The sequence below is a fragment of the Aotus nancymaae genome, unplaced genomic scaffold (genome assembly GCF_030222135.1).
Source record: "Aotus nancymaae isolate 86718 unplaced genomic scaffold, 86718_ANA_hifiasm-v0.15.2.pri h1tg000010l, whole genome shotgun sequence".
NCBI classification, from domain to species: domain Eukaryota; kingdom Metazoa; phylum Chordata; class Mammalia; order Primates; family Aotidae; genus Aotus; species Aotus nancymaae.
Window position 1 is genome coordinate 38,897,100 of NW_026988421.1, and position 17,789 is coordinate 38,914,888.

Sequence of the window (17,789 nt, forward strand, 5' to 3'; positions counted from 1 at the left end):
TGCTTTCATTGTGAAAGGAGGCTGAATCTGAATAGGTGCTCTAGTTCTTATTCATTTCACCCCTGTAGAACAAAGCACATGCTTCCAGCTTTCAAGAGAATGAAGCAGCACAGTGACTGGATTCATATGGTGTCACTGAGATTCGAGTTTGTTGGAGACAAAGCTTGGTGACTTCATGGGGACAGACTTTGTTCCTAGGTAGTGAAAGCCTATTTTTTTCCTGGCCCCTGGGGGTGTCACACAGAAGCAATGCTGTGCTTCTCATTAATGCTGAATGTCCCCATCATCCTGTGTTGAATGCCCTGTCATGGTTGGGGAAGACTATGGTAGCTGCACCAACACTAGCAAAGGGTACAATAAGAAAGTGCTAGGCCGTGCCTCCAGGCTGGTTACCAGCTGGACTGCCTTTCTGCACAGACTCCAGGCCTTTGTGAACCCTGGACAGATGCCCTATCCTGAGCCTCTGGGTAGATCTCAGGCTTTTTATCTGACTCTTCCAGTTCACCTGGTGCTGGGTGGGTAAGGTTAACAACCTTGGTGATTTCTGGAAGCTGCTCCCACTTGTCTGCACCCATGTTCTCATTGGCCAGAACCATTCTGGGGTCTATGATCATATCACATTCAGTTCCATCAAGAGAATGGCCTGGTTGTAAAACTCCAACTTCAGGGAGCCAAGGCCCCCTAAGAAATTGTCAATACTACAGTGTTAACAAAGATGATGTGGCTTTGCAATGGGAACAGCTCAGCCCCTCAAACTTTTGATCCATTTGTTACACGTGCATCTCTGAGCTAACTGCTAAATGCTCCCCATTACTCCCCACAATCCCCAGTGTCCCAGTCCAAGGTGAAGAGAGGCATGAGTGGGCCATTACTGCATATCTGGGCCCAGCAAACTCTGAGGAGCCCCGGTTGGAATCCCAGGAAGGATCTTATTCAGTAGTTGACCACGGAGCAGCTGAGTGGGAAGAATGTGACTTTGGGAGTCCCACACATCTGCCTTGAATCCCAGCTCTGCTGCTTGCTAGCTGGTGACCTAGTTCTGGGCCCCAGGCTATGACAAGGGCGGCTTGTGTTTAGTGACCTCCAGGGTCCCTACCTCTTGAAATCTCAGGGATTCTGCCCCAAGGAATAGGAACTGACCTATTTTGCCCTCATGTACTGTTTTCCAAAACAAAGTCTGGTTACTAATTACCTGACCTACATTCCCTGTGATTGCAATGGCAGGTGGCATATCTGCACATTTCTAAGGAGGAACTGGAAAGGAGCTAATAGGAAGCACTCAGAGGCAAGGTCCTTAAGGCTCACATTGGTTGGGCAGACTTCTGAAAATTTGGTTGATGCTCTTCTCCATCAATAAAAGGGGATTTTGGAAGATCCCCTTAGTCTTTAAACACAGATAAGCACTGTCCTAATATTTTCCTGGTTATAAAAAATAACATGAGCTTATTTTATGTATTACACTGCAGACATGATGGCTCAGGAAGCGTACTGCTGCCTTCTCCCTGCTTCCTCAGCCCCCAGGATAACGTGGTTAACAGTGGCTTATATTCTTGTGGGTATTTTCTCCATAGAAACAAACATATGAATCTATCATTTTATGAAAATGAGATTGCACAACACATGCTGATCTGCAGGTTGCTTTTTATACTTAACCGTGTATTTTGGACATTTGTCCGTGTCTGTACATGCGATCTATTTTATTCCTTTTAATAATAAGACGTCGTCTTAATGCATTGGGAAATACAGAAAAGGGAGGAAACCATGAAGTATATAAAGCTTTTCTTTCATTTTAAATATTATTTCTGCTGTATCGAGAACAGCAAAATATCTGAAATTGTTTTCAATACTTTAGATAGCATTTACATTTTAAAAATCACAGGAATGCTGGGTGCCTGTAATCCCAGCACTTTGGGAGGCCGAGGTGGGCAGATCACGAGGTCAGAAGATCGAGACTATCCTGGCTAACATAGTGAAACCCCATCTCTACTAAAAATACAAAAAAAAAATTAGCCAGGCATGGTGGCACGTGCCTGTAGTCCCAGCTACTTGAGAGGCTGAAGCAGGAGAATCACTTGAACCCGGGAGGCGGAGGTTGCAGTGAGCTGAGATTGCACCACTATAATCCAGCCTGGACAACAGAGCAAGACTCCATCTCAAAAAAAAAAAAAAAAAATCACAGGAATGATAGTTATACCATTGTAGAAAATCAGTGAATACATGGGAAAGACTCAGTATGCCATTCTGACCATTCCTTATTATGTCCATTTTGTCTTCAACTATTCAGATAATAAAAAACTTTCTGTGGCAGGCAAAATACTTGCCCCCAAAAATGTTCATGCTCCAATCTCTGGAAGCTGTGAATGCTACCTGACATGGCAACTGGGACTTTGAAGATTTGACGGAATGAAGGATTTTGAGATGGATAAATTATCCTGGATGATTTGAGTGGGTCCAGTGTAATCACAGAGGCCCTTATGAGTGAAAGAAGGAGGCAAGAGAGACAATGACACCCTGTGGCTTTGGAGATAAGGGAAAGGGTCACCGGCCAAGGCCAGTGGGCAGCTTCTGGAAGCTGGAAAAGGCAGGAAGCTGATTCCCTCCTAGAGCTTCCAAAAGGGAGGTGTCCTTTCCCATACCTTGATTTAAGCCAAGTAACACCCATTTTGCACTTCTCATCTCCAGAACTGTGGGATAATACATTCGTATAGTTTTAAGCCTCTGAATCTGTGATAATTGGTTATAGCAGCCATAGGAAAAAAGCCCACCTTCATTCATTCGTTTGGCATGCTTACAAATGCTGCATCTGAAACCATGAACCCATGGCACATCTTGTGATTCTGGGTGACCAGGAACTAACCAGTTTCTCCATATAACGTGGTCCTCTGGGGGATCCAAAGTTGGTGTGTGGAAATTTTTTAGGTTAACAAAATCAAAAAGAAAAATGACAGGAAGAGCCATTGACTTCCAGGAGGATGCACACAGACCCTGGAAGCCCATGGACTCAAGGATTTAAAGTGTGCCAGAAAGGAGGTAGGCTAGATATACTTGGCTTACTTAATGGTTGAATCATGGAGGCTCTGTGAGGTCCCTTGTCCAAGGTCACAGAGTGGGCTAGGGCCTGAACAAAAGATGGTCTTTTCTCTCCAGTTCTGTGATGGTTCCTCTGATCTTTAGTGGGAACATGCTGAGACTTGCCACAGAGTCCATCATCACCTTCTGTCAGTCATCCACTCTTTGCCAGGCTTCCAGTCTGGGAGCCACTGAGGGGTAGCAGGTGGAGGACTGGTGGGCCCAGATTTGCCCATCCTGGGGGGACCTTCCTTTGCAACCTGCTTGCTCCTCATCCACCTCAACTGGCAGCCTGCCAGGCTCCCTGCTCAGAATCACTAGTGTGTGTGTGGGGTGGTACCCCAATCTTGGTCCCTTGTGGGTCTAGATGACCGAGCACTAACCCAGGCAGTCTTCCTGGGTGGCCACAATTTGTGTTTGGTTTGAATTTCCCAATGCCGTCCTTTGACGGGTCAGAGCAGGGAGGGCTTGGCAGCTGCATCCTCAGCTGTGACGTGCACAGAGAGCTTCCCAACTTTTCCTTTGACCACTGGAAACTCAGAGGTGACAGTTGAGAAATAAAAGTAGGTCACTTGGTACAAAGTGTGGGATTTATTCCTAGATCTCCAGCTTTCTCTCTTGAACCAGGAAAGTGATCATAGGCTCTCAGCGCCTCAGAGGTCAATGCATAATAAATAAGAGCAGTTGTGTAACTTTTACTTAATAAATCACTGAGCTGTGATGAGGTGGGCTCTGGTTGGGGCTGTTCATACTCTCAAAGAAGCCCAGTTCAGCAACAAAATCTGGAGATGGAAGCCATGTTGATCAGACACCTCTGTCTAGGCACTTCACAGGCAGTCTTGCTAGGGTTAGATACCTGGCATCCATCAGCCCTGCTCTGCTCAGGGTTCTGATGGAGTAAACACAAGGCTAACTGAAGCACAAACTGTCTTCTATAGCATTCAACTCCCAAGTACAGGGCTCTTTTGTCAAATCAGTTTGGAGACTGTGACCCAAGATCTTGCCTGACTGCTAGCTGTCGCCCAAATCTGCTTTCCCCTCTTCTTAGACAGACTCCTTTGCAGCGAGGTGTGGCTGTGTATGGTGGACGTGCAGGTGTGCCTCCGGACGGGCCTTGCTGCAGCAAGTGCAGTCAGTAAACAATCTCCTGCCATCACCTCCATCAGGGTTGGCCTCAGCTGCAGGGCTTCATCCACCTTGCCCAATGTCACACCCTTCCAGGAGCCTCCTACCTCTGGGACCACATGAGGCATGGCTATTTTGGCCCCATAAAGGACATCTCCAATGGGTAACATCCACACTAGAGCTCCCCACTGGGCTTGTCAGGACTGTGCCATGGCTTGACTTCTCCTTCTGCCTGATTCTGTTTCTTCTCCCTTTCCTATCACAAGTATTGACTCCCAAGACACTTTATGCACCCCCCGATTTCGTATTAGCATCTGCTGCTGAGAATGCAGCCTGCTCCTCTGTGTGACTGAGTTGTCTCTGACACAGTGTGAGCAGGAGTAGTGTGCACTATTTTGGGGCCTGGACCTTGAAACCTTCAGAGTGAATCCAACTTGCTTTCTCCTTCAGCCTGCTGAATATGGACCCCAACGATGCCCTGGGGGATAGTGAAGCCACCAGATGGAAGTAGCTTGGTGATCCTGAGAAGCAGAGATGCCTCGCTGACCTGAACATCCTTCCAGAACCGTTAAGTGAGTTAGAAATGAATTTCTACTATACAAAGCCACTGAAATTTGAGCCTACTCAAGCTTCTCTCCTCTCCTCATCTACCACTCCAGATGCAATGGCAGGTCTTCTAGCGGGTGGGACATTGATCAGAACTGCCTGGAAGCTCACTGCAACCTCTCACTAAACCTAGGCTCAAGCAGGCCAGGGATTCCCGGAGAACTAGAGGGAAGAACAAGGCTTGAGGTGCCTTTTCTGTGCAGAGATCCATACTTCATTTTATGTGGCCAATTGCTACCAGGCTCTCATCAATAAAGAAGCAGCTGCCCTCTCTTGGGGGCAGCAGTTAGAGTGGAGAGAAAGTAAGTTCTCATTCTAACACTCCTTGAGGGAGAGGAAAATCAAAGACCTGTCTTTTTGCGTGTGTCAAAGGTGGTATGCAGGAAGAGGAGCCATTTCCCCAATGATGGAATCATTCAATACTTTCAACAATTTACAAAGAGATACATAATGTGGATGGATAGATAATATGTATCAATAGATGGATTATAGATAGGTAATAGAGATGGTACACAGATGAGGATGATAGATACAGATAAATGATAGGTTAACATATACAGAGATGATAGGTTGGTAGTGGGATAGGTAGGTAGGTAGGAAATTGAGGCTCAGAGATATTGAGGTAGGTTGTTATGGTCACATAACTTGTATGTGACAGAGGAGGATTCAACTCTAGGTCTAGGACTCAGAAGTGGGATTCAGGCTGAGGGTGGTGACTCACACCTGTAATCCCAGCACTTTGGGTGGCCAAGGCAGGTGGATCACTTGAGGTCAGGAGTTTGAGACTAGCCTGGACAACATGGTGAAACCCTGTCTCTACTAAAAATACCAAAAAAAATTAGCCAGGTGTGGTGGCACACGCCTGTAGTCCCAGTTACTTGGGAGGCTGAGGCAGGAGAGTTGCTTGAACCCAGGAAGCGGAGGTTGCAGTGAGCTTAGATCACATCATTGCACTCCAGCCTAGGCTATAGAGTGAGACTCGGTCTCAAAGGAAAAAAAAGAAAAAAAAGAAGTGAGATTCAAAACCTAGCTCCACATCCTTTCTTCTGCTGAGGATGGCAAAGAACATGTTTCCTTTGCTCCATACACAGGGCTTCATTTGCCCGACACAATGTTTTGTTTGCTTTTGTTCTATCTTATGACGTTAAGAATTCGTCAACTTGTAGGTTTTTGTTTGTTTTAGGTGGGCATTTAAGGGCTGCATTCCCTAAATTCATGCATGTTCAAACATGTTTTCACTTTTTTGTTTGAAGGACAACTCAGATTGGTGCATAATTTCTTAATAACTCCTTTTCTCAGAACTCTCTTCATGGGTTTATGACAAGTTTTTGTGCTGTTTGGGAAAATTGTGGCATATTTGAAGGGAATGCATGAGAGCTAAGGTTGAACAAATTGGGTTGAACAGTTGAAAGCCTTTCATCCCTGGCAAATGTGTTTTGACTTGGAGTTGTTGGCAATAGAAAACCATTGAGAGTTTCTTTTATTTTCTTTTTTCCATCAACCTTTTTTTTTGGAGATGAAGTCTTGTTCTGTCACTCACCCAGGCTGGAGTGCAATGGTGCGATCTTGGCTCACTGCAACCTCTGCCTCCTAGGTTCATGCAATTCTGCCTTAGCCTCCCAAGTAGCTGGGATTACTGGCACACACGACCATGCTTGGATAATTTTTGTATTTTTAGTAGAGATGGGGTTCCGTTATGTTGGCTAGGCTGGTCTGGAACTCCTGGCTTCAGGTGATCTGCCCACCTTGGCCTCCCAAAGTGCTGGGATTACAGGTGTGAGCCACTGCGCTCGGCCTTTTTTCATCAAGTTCCAGGGTACATGTGCAGGATGTGCAGGTTTGTTACATGGGTAAACTAATGCCATGGTGATTTGCTGTACAGATTAACCTATCACTTAGGTATTAAGCCCAGCATCCATTAGCTGTTCTTCTTGATGCTCTCCCTTTCCACACCCCTCACACCAAAAGGCCCCAGTGTGTCTTGTTCCCCTCCCATGTGTCCATGTGTTTTCATCATTCGGCTTACAATTATAAGAAAGAATATGCAACGTTTGGTTTTCTGTTCCTGTGTTAGTTTGCTAAGGATAACAGCTTCCGGCTCCATCCATGTCCCTGCAAAGGACATAATCGCATTCCTTTTTATGGCTGCATAGTATTCCATGGTGTGTGTGTGTGTATATATATATATATATATATATCCTATTTTCTTTATCCAGTCTATTATTAATGGGGATTTGAATTGATTCCATGTCTTTCCTATTGTGAAGAGTGCTACAGAGAACATACACATGCATGTATCTTTATAAAACAATGATTTATATTCCTCTGGGTACATACCTAGTAATGAGATTGTTGGGTCAAATGGTATCTCTGCTTCTAGATCTTTGAGAAATCGCCACACTGTCTTCTACAATGGTTGAACTAATTTACATTCCCACTAACAGTGTAAAAGTGTTCCTTTTTCTCTGAAACCTCACCAGCATCTGTCGTGTCTTGACTTTTTGTTAATAGCCATTCTGACTGGTGTGAGATGGTATCTCATTGTGTTTTTTTTTTTTTTTTTTTTTTTTTTTTTTTGAGATGGAGTCTTGCTCTGTCACCCAGGATGGAGTGCAGTGGCATGATCTCAGCTCACTGCAGACTCCAACTCCCAGGTTCAAGCAATTCTTTTGCCTCAGCCTCCCGAGTACCTGGGGTTACAAGCTCCTGCCATCACACCTGGCTAAAATTCTTTTGATATTTTTAGTAGAGATGGAGTTTCACCATGTTGGACAGGCTGGTCTCGAATTCCTGACCTCTGGTGATCTGCCTGCCTCAGCCTCCCAAAGTGCTGAGATTATAGGCATGAGCCACTGCACCTAAGCTCATTGTGCTTTTGATTTGCATTTCTCCATCAGTGATGTTGAGTTTTTTTTCATGTTTCTTGGCTACATAAATGTCTTCTTTTGAGAAGTATTTGTTCATTTCCTTTGCCCACTTTTTAATGGGGTTTTTTTTTCTTGTAAATTTGTTGAAGTTCCTTGTAGACTCTGGATATTAGACTTCTGTCAGATCATTGAGTTTCTGAGCAATGTGGTGGTGGGTTACATGCAGATGAGTTTGACGCGGAAGAGACCTGTCACAGACCAGATTAGAGCTACTGCAATGATTAGATGGTCAAGACCTGTGAACAGGTGTATGTGGCACTTTATAAACAGGTACACTGTGGATACAGAATTGATGGGACTTAGCAACTACTTGGGTACAAAAGGGACAAGGACAAAAGAGAAAGCGTTGTTAAACAACAATGCCTTGGGTTAACCTGGGGTGAGCAGGTAGATGGTGTCATTTATAGAGCTAGAGTAGATGAGGAAGAGAAAGGGGAACAGGAGGGAGAGGAGGAGGAGAAAGGGAGAATATGAAACCTGAGTGGCTGCATTTTGGAGGAGGTGATGGAGCTGCCCAGAGGCTGCTGAAATCTGGAACTAGAATTCAGAGGAGGTTAGGGTGAGGAACAGAGTAGAATTGGAAATAGTCCCTAAGTGTGTTGGATATGTCCAATATAGTTTCTTTCTACAGGGAAATCCTTAGCTGTTTTCTAGAAGGCATTGTGAAATCAGCCTCTGAAATTCTGTCCTACCAAACTTGTTTTCTTCTAGGCAGTGACAAAATTGCCACCCCTGAAGAGCAGGAGAATCCTGGGCTCCATGGCATCCCCCTGCTGTTTGCAACTGCATTTGATTCCACTTTTGTGTGTTTTCCCCTTTTTGTGATTAATATTTGCTAGAAATTTATTGATTTTTCAATCTTTTCAAGAAAACTGCTCTTGGTCTTATATCTCATTTACACTGGTTTTATGTTTCCTCATTTAATTGTTTATTGATGCTTTTATCTTTCTTTCTCTTTTTGTTACCCATTCCCTTCCCTTGAATTTTTAATTTACTTGTTGATCCATTAATTTTATTTTTGGTAATAAAAACATTTCGAGCTATAAATTTCCCCACAAACACTGCAAACACTGCTTTGTCTATATCCCAGGTAGTCAGATATACAGGTACTCACTGTCATGGTTTTATAAGTAATCACCACTATAGACATAATTTCTCTCTTGACCCAGAAGAAATTATTTTGTATATTTTAAAATTCTAAGAATATACATAATTGTTTTTGGAAGGCAGAAAGAGAAGTAAAGGGAAGTAAATAAATTATACAAGGTTACACACCATTAAGTGTCAGATTTAGGACTAGAATCCAGATTGACTGACTTCTAGTCTAATCAGCAAGAAAATGTTTTCTCCACTTTCAGTGGAATGGTTCAAGCTTCGGAGTTTCTGGAAAGCCTTGTTAGCTGGGAGAGCATGTGAAATGGAAAACTGTGATGTTTTGAGTCAGACAAATGTGACTTCAAATTCTGCCTTGGCTCCTTGATAGCTGTGTGACCTTTGGCAGGCTTCTAGGTCTGAGTTTCAACTCACTTCTCTGAAATATGGAGAAAATAACAATTTTATGCTGCTGTTGTAAAGATTAAATGAAATGTAAAATTGTGTGCATAAAATGCCACATACACCATTAAGTAATCCATAAATATTTATCCCTGTTCCTTTAATTAATATCCTATAGATGCCTGAGGTACTAGATAAAAAGCAAAAGTAAAAGCATGCATGATCTCAGTGATAACAACTGTTAACAAAGTGCAATATAACCTTTTAGAACATACACATATGTATACACACAGTCATACATGCATGGTCTCATGCACGTACACACACTCAAAATTTGGATTGTACCATTAAAGCTATCCTGTAACCTGTTTTTTGTTTTTTCCCTTCTCAGTTAATGTACAGTGGCCACCACCACTCACTGCTGCTTCCTTTGATGAATGAGCAACTTGATCACTGGAGGTGAGCAGGTTGAGGCTCTGTGTAGTTTGGAGTGGAAAGGTAGCCCAAGACTGATGTGAATACAGGGCCTGGGGTGGGGGTTCAGAGGAATTTCCCAGAGGCTGAAACACTGTTTTTTTTTTTTTTTAATTGTACTTTAGGTTCTGGGGTACATGTGCAGATCATGCAGGATTGTTGCATAGGTACACACATGGCAATGTGGTTTGCTGCCTCCATCCCCCCATCACCTACATCTGGCATATCTCCCCATGTTATTCCTCCCCTTCCTCTCCACCCCGCTGCTGTCCCTCCCTTGGTCCCCACCAACAGACCCCAGTGTGTGATGCTCCCCTCCCTGTGTCCATGTGTTTTCATTGTTCAACACCCGCCTATGAGTGAGAACATGCGGTGTTTGATTTTCTATTCTTGTGTCAGTTTGCTGATAATGAAGTTGGGATGTGAGGTTTCTGTGAGTCAGGGAAACAGGCTATGAATTCAAGATGAAATCACTTACCCGTGCAGGTCTCTGGTTCACTACACTGATTTGGTGAGTGTTTCACCTGCCCCATCAAGTCAAGAAGTCAGGCAGGATTTTACCTGAGTTTACTGACCCAGCACTGTGCTAGGTGCTAGGCAGGGACACAGGAAATACCTCTGCTCTCGAGCTGCTGATATGCACACATTTAACCACTTACCAGTGTGAAAATACTACATCTGAGAAATGAAGATTGGTGTGAAGGGTATAAAAAAGACTTGCCTTTCAGCTAGATTTTTGTTTGTTTTGGGGGTTGGTGATGGTTCAGGATAAGGTTTGGCAGGGGAGAGAAAATTCTGGTCTGGGGAGGTTGTGGAGAGCAGGAGACTCAGCTGAGTTGGAATAGACAGGGAGGAGTTCACTGGTTGGAAAGGAACAGAAAGAAGACGACAGAAGGCACCAGGTTGAGCAGGCAGAGATAGGACTGAAAAGGGTGTGTTCAGGAGACAGTAAAGGACCTATTCTTTTGGAAGTTGGTATGAGAGAACAAAAATCAATTACGCAAAATAAAAGTGTAACTTATGCTATGCTTTGCAGTTAGAAGGTGGCGAAATAAGCACCAGATACATCTTTGATTTGTAGTAGGGAGGCAAAGAATAAAAATAGAATTTTATAAAGATTAACTGTAGGGACCTTAGGAAAACTGGGAAAAGAATAAGTCTACAGACAGGGAAGTAAGTTAGTTATGAAGGGTTGAGTATCTAAACCACGGAGGAGGCTGTAGAAATTGAGTAGGACAGTGTAAAGATGAAACTTGTTGACATGGATGTTAAAGAGAAGGTAAAGTCAAAATGATAGCAATGTTTACAAACCAAAGAAATTAGAAGAATAAGATTGCCAGTGGCAGCAATAGACAAGGCGGGCATATTGAACGTCTTATAAATGAGGTGGCCTATATAATTGGAAACGCAGCACAAGACTGTGCTTGAGAAACTCTCCTGAAATAATTCTGTATATTTCCATTGTAATTTGTGTGTGTGTGCAAGTACACTTTGAAAAAGTAAAGTCTGGTTACAGAAAAACTTACCAGCTTAACTCAGTGGTGACTAATGCTTCTACTGTATGCACAAGTTTTTATAATCTCTAAAGTGCATGAAAACACTGAGTTGCATAATTGTCATGAAAACCCTTAAGACATTTTCTTGCTATGATACACATTTAAGATTTCATAAGATTCAGAATTACATCTGCTGCTTATGTTTATAAAGAATATGTGAATATGAAGCTAAGGATTAGCCTCCTGAAATATGGGCACTCAATAAACAAGTGTTAAACAAATTAGCAAACATTAGTGCAATGGGCATGTTTCTACAGACCAAGCTGAAATGGAAGAGGCTATCTATTACTATAAGCTTTTATAAATTTTGAACAACATATATACACACACACACACATACACACACACACACACACACACATATATCTACATATATATATATTCAAGCTTGAAAGGAAGGAAATAGTTAGATATGGGAAATAAGGAAGAAATGATAAGCCAGAAATAGGAAGCAGGTGCTGATATTAGGGTGACACATGATGATGAGCTCTCTAATGGATTTTAATGTCCACATGAGCTCAAAAGACATGTTGTAGGCCTCTTCAAGGTGAGGAGCCAAAACTAATTCTCTTGCATAAATCCTAGATCTTACTTAGAAGGGCTGCTCTGTCTATGAAAAGAAGACAGAAGAACTCTACACATAAATCCCAACTGTGCCACTGTAAGTGTGGGGTCCAAATTTACACAAGTGGAAAAAGAATTCTAATTGAAGAAGTTGACATAAAAATCTGTAGGAAACCTGTTTTTGGTTGAGACCAACATGAAACTGCTTTGCTAGGCTACTTACAGTATTCAGGACACACAGGATGCCCAGAGGAAAAGATCATCCTTTAAACAGAAATGTAAAATTAAAAATTACAGATCACATAAGGAAATAAACCACTGTGAGACAATGGAAGAACAAATAGAAAAATGAGTACTTCAAGGACTAATGAGAGTAGAACAATTTAAAAGAGAACATTAAACAAGTATGCCAAAATTATTAAAGAAAACTGTATGAAGAAATGGTATGGAAAAAGAGCATGCGAATTTAAAAGAAACCAAAATAGTTTCTAGAAATTAAAAAACGGAGCCACTGAGATTAAAAACTCAGTGGGTCAGTTAAACAACACATTAGGTACAGAGAAAGAGATGGAAGGATTGAATGTGGCTCAACATATGTTCAACAGGAAAAATCAGAGAGAACAGGAAAAAGCAATAGTCAAAGAGGAAACAGATGAAGAATTTTTCCATAATTGATGAAAGATACAAATCTATAGTTCAAGAACCAAAATGAATCTCAAGTGGGAGAAAAAATAACACACATACACATGTTGTCTTTGATGTTCTACCATTTTTTTGAAAAAAAAAAAAAAAAAAAAAAAAAAAAAATCTTAAAAGTAGCCAGAGAACACCGTTTACAATAGCAAAGACCTGGAACCAACCCAAATGCCCATTGATGACAGACTGGACAAGGAAAATGTGGCACATATACATCATGGAATACTATGCAGCCATAAAAAAGGATGAGTTCATGTCCTTTGTAGGAACATGGATGAATCTGGAAACCATCATTGTCAGCAAAGTGACACAAGAACAGAAAATCAAATCCCACATGTTCTCACTCACAGGCGGGTGTTGAACAATGAGAACACATGGACACAAGGAGGAGAGCATCACACACTAGGGTCTGTTGGCGGAGGCCAGGGGAGGCGCAGTGGAGGGATGGGGAAGTTGGGGAGGGATAACATGGGGAGAAATGTCAGATACAGGTGACGGGGGAGGGAGGCAACAAACCACATTGCCGTGTATGTACCTATGCAACAATCCTGCAGGATCTGCACATGTACCCCAGAACCTAAAGTACAATTAAAAAAAAATCTTGAAGCCCCCAAAAAAGTAAATAAAAAATTAAAAACTTAAAAAAAAGAACTTACTCATGTAACCAATTACCACCTGTTCCCCAAAATCCTATAAAAATAAAAAATATTAAAAGAGAAAGGAAAAAATATATAGATATGTCAGAAGTAAACATATAATTGCAAGTCAAGAAGAAAAAAAAAAGCCAGAGGAAAAAGAGATTACCAAGACATACAATTATACCAACAACAAAATCAAAAGTAATGGATTAATATATTATAAACTATAAAACAATCATCAACCTACAAATGTATGCTTAATGAATCTTTCATGAATAAAGGTGACAGTTATTTAAAATGATTTGCTACCAACCAACCCTCATTAAAAGAATTTCTAATAGATGTTCTTTAGGAGGAAGAAATTTGAGCTCAGAGGTGGGTGAAGGATCACAGAAGAGGGAATGGTGTGTGAAGAAACCATAAATGTATGGTTAAATCTAAACATCATCTACATAAAATAATAATGACACCTTATTTTATGGATTACATTAACATTAAAAATTCATAATATAATGAATTTTCCTAAGCACTAGTTTAAGAGACATTATAATGCAAAGAATAGCTTGCATTTATAAAATATTTTAAACATATGGCTCTAATTGCCCAGTGTTAAAGAAATAAACTGAAGCCTGACTGACTATATAATTTTAATATTTGAAAAATTTCATCTAGAAATTAATTTAATACAATACAGACTTGTACAAAAAAGGACTTAAAAACTTCTAATCATACAGACAAAAATTTGACTAAGCAAAGATTTTAAAAAAGGAGAGGACATTTAAAAAATACTGATAAATACTATGTAATGCTTTAATTTACTGTGGCAGATACAAAAATCAGGAATTCATCAACAGATTATATATGTAAAAAAGTAACTACATGAATTTTCTAGCTTTTTAAATTAACAAAATGTAACAGTAGTGGTTTTTATTTTTTAAATGAGGTATTATTACACTGTAAACCAAAAACAGCATAAATAAAGGCAATGTGCAATTCTGTGATAAATGATTATAAATTTCAACTTAACAACAGATAACAAAAATTCTCTAGTTATTTATTGACTTCGTCATTAAAAAATTTGGCTTGCTTGTGTGGACTTCTTATTTAAAAGTGACACAGCAACGGATACACAAGCACATCATTAAACATGCAGACCAAGCCAACACAATTTTTCCATAAGTCATCTCTACCAAATAAAAACTGTTTACATTTTATTTAAAACACTTAAATCTGGTTTCTTATACATGATTCTCTTGTGCTTATAAGAGGTAACCTACATTAAAAAGCTGATTTTCTAATTCAAGCAGTGTAAGAGAGAAGCAGTTTTATTTGCATACAGATTTCAAATAGAACAAAAGGAAACAAAACGAGGATGCCTTTACTCGCTTAGTCTTTCCAAAATTTTTAAGAAGAAATACTCTTGAAATAATATACCCAAGTGGAAAAGCGGAATCACTTCCATCTCCAAGAGAATAGTAAACAAAGTAACTGCTTTTCCTCAAAGATTTGTGGGTTGGCTTCCAAACTGTTGGAGAAAAAGCCGATTAGTTCCTCCACCCTGGAAGAATTCTGCTGGTTGGGTGCAGGAAGCATAGCAACAAAATAGCCTAGCCCAGAAAGATTTTGGGGAAAGTATTATTTGCACATGAACCATATGCTGGTACTAAATGCTGGTTTCATTATTATTGCAAATATAACTTCAGAGTTTTCTGAAGGAAAGCTGTCAAGGTATAGTAGAGAAGTCTTGGTTTGCTAATATTTCTGACATGCTAATAAAACTGCTTCATTTGCTGTAAATCAAAAAAATTTACTGTCTGACTTAAAATGAAGTTTATTTTTACATACTACTTTATTAGAAACGCTAAAAAAAGGGTACTTTGAATTTATTATATTCAGAATCCAGTGAAAAACAAACATTTTGGCTAAAACTTTGAATTTTATTTTTATACCAAGTTATATCATTTTGACACAAATGTTATTATTGTATTCACTTCTGTCAAATGCTTTAACCTACCTTTTTCAAAAATTAGTGTTTTGGTATAACTGGTGATCAAAAAATGTAGATATAAGTCTTGTACATCATTCAAAATATTTATAAAAGCAGTTATATTCTTTTGTGCTTGTAACTGACATAATTCATCAATGATTATTCAGATCTGATTTCTTTTCCTGTATCTTGACCCTTAAGAAGAAATAAATGATCATTATACAAATATTACAGAGTACACAAGTGACTAGTTTACTGCCAATGTGCATGCAGACTAACAGCACTTAAAAGAATATAACCTTGAATCCAATTAGTCTGAAAATACTCTTGTACAATCATCTTTATACATATGTAAAAGCTGTGTACACATCTAAAACCCTGAATTTACTTTGTAAAAATAAATCTTTAGCAATAAATGGCACTATCAAAATCCCATTATTCTCAGGCTATTATGTAATTATTTACATGCTTTTCAGCAATAGCTGAAAAGAATCTTATAGGTCCCAAGCCAGTATATCAAAAAACCCTGTAAACTGCATTTGCAATGATACTGTGTTGTTTACCACTATATGAAAATATGGCTACATGCCTTATGTTAAAGATAATGTAGCTGTTTGTTTTGCTACTGTGTGCTAGCAGTGTACAATCTGCCACTGGGTACAACTATATAAATTCATTCTTCACTGCACTTTGCTTTCCCAGTGGAATGCCTGTGACAAACTATGTATAGAGAATGATAAAGTGCTATAAAAAAAGAGGAACTGGACCATACCTGTCTCTGCCACGTGAACTTTTCCTTACTCAAGCAATTTCTGTGTTTTTAGAAAATTATGCCTTTGTTGAACATACTTCATATTTGATTTTTTAAAAACTCAATACTTTAAAGTTGGTGAGCTTTGTGAAAGTGTTGAGACAGAAACATGAAAAGGCTAAAGGCACAGTAAGAGGGAAGTGAATGCTACATATAAAAGATTGTATTTCAAGTCTTCTAGGTTACTCAAGTCCAAAACCTTCTGAATTTGAAATTCCAATGATCAATTTCTGTTTCAGGTCTTTTTTGCTCTTGTAGGGGGGAAGGCAAAGTTGATTGAAGCAGGTATGGGCCACAGGTAACCTAGGAAAAATAAAAAAAAAAAAAAACTAAGTCTTAAAACACACACAAAATGACAGTTACGCAACTTTAAAATATACCAGGACACACACATTCAAATCTATTTCACTCTGTTAAGAGATGACTCATTCATTCCGTCACTGAACAGATAATTACTGAGTACCTAACTATGTATCAGGCACCACTCTAGACACTAAGGCTATGGTTACAGACAAGACAAAGACAACCAATGTTACCACCTTCTTGAAACTCATTTAAGAAGCATTTTGTTGGAGTCAGACAGATATGAATTTGAATTCTGCTTTCCCCACTTACTATCTTGTTTGAGTTGTGTAATATCCCCAAATCCTAGTTTCCTCATCAACATGATAGGGTAAACCATCTAATTAGGCTGTCTAATAACCTAATCAGGTTGTTTAATAACCAGGAGTTCCCAACCCCAGGGCCAGAGATGGGTACCATTGTTGGTGGCCTGTTATGAACTGGGCCACACAGCAGGTAGTGAGCAGCAGGCCAGCGAGCATTACTGCCTGAGCTTCACCTCCTGTCAGATCAGTGGCAGCATTAGATTCTCATAGGAGCAAGAACCCTACTGTGAACTGCGCATGCAAGGAATCTAGGCTGCATGCTCTTTGTGAGAATCTACTGCCTGATGACCCAAGGTGCAACAGTTTCATCCAAAACCATCACCACCTCCCACTCTCCCCGCTCCTCCCTGGTTCTGTGGAAAAATTGTCTTACACAAAACCAATCCCTGGTGCCAAAAAGGTTGAAGACTGATGGTTTACAAGATTAAAAGGGTAATCTACACAAAACACCTAGCAGCTGAGGAGTAGATAATATAATGAATGATACTATATTCCAGTTTTTAGTATTAAAAAATAATTTTAAAAAGATCATTTTGGGGACACTAGATGCCCCCTGATGCACATGTAACAATTATCTTCTGAATCCTTTTGGTCATCTCCCCCAACCCAATCCCTTTGGTCATTTCTTTCAACTATCTGATGATGATGTTACCATCATTTAGGATTTTTACAGCTATCTTAAGACTCCTTCAGTCCTTATATACTTCCCAGCATCAGAACAGCTGTCAGAGAAGTCAATGAGTAAAAAGGGGAATACACTACAGAAAAGGAAAAAAATTTTAAAGAAGTTTGTATGACTTAAAATTAAATTTTGAGAGGCCCCCTGTATTAAAAGGCTTAAAACTATTAGAATCAGCATTTACTCAGTGTTTGGTCTATGATAAGCACTGAGCTGAGTGCATTTACATGTGTTTTTTCCTTTAATTTAAGTCTCAAAGCAATCTAAATGTGGCTGTTCTCATTTTATTGGTGAGGAAAAATAGACATGTAAATATACAAGTAATCTGTTCAGGGATATAGAGCTGGCAAAGATGTAGGCCCAATATTCAAACCCAGATTAGTCTGACTTAAAAAACTAGTGTTGTTAATATGTAAGATTTAACATTCTTATGTTTTAGGCATCAGATAAACATTTTATTTGAAGTAAAAATATCATCAAATAACAAAGCAAAGA

The 17,789-nt window shown here is 40.0% G+C and overlaps 1 protein-coding gene across 3 annotated transcripts in view; it reads right to left on the bottom strand.

Annotated features, from left to right (window-relative positions):
• Positions 1 to 8,283: 8,283 nt before the first annotated feature.
• The window catches only part of HECTD2 (HECT domain E3 ubiquitin protein ligase 2), a 106,312-nt gene continuing 96,806 nt past the window's right edge, over positions 8,284 to 17,789 (bottom strand). Inside the window, exons 21-22 of one of the 3 annotated variants that reach the window (XR_010341779.1) lie at positions 15,164 to 16,250; positions 8,284 to 9,258 (exon numbers count right to left, since the gene is read on the bottom strand). Coding sequence is in view for 1 of the 3 variants with exons in the window: in XM_012454765.3 (XP_012310188.1) it covers positions 16,130 to 16,250 (121 nt within the window). In the remaining 2 variants the exon portion in view is untranslated. Of the gene's footprint in view, positions 9,259 to 13,779; positions 16,251 to 17,789 lie in introns of those variants that run through there. The other 2 variants (XR_001107869.3, XM_012454765.3) reach the window with 2 other exon arrangements.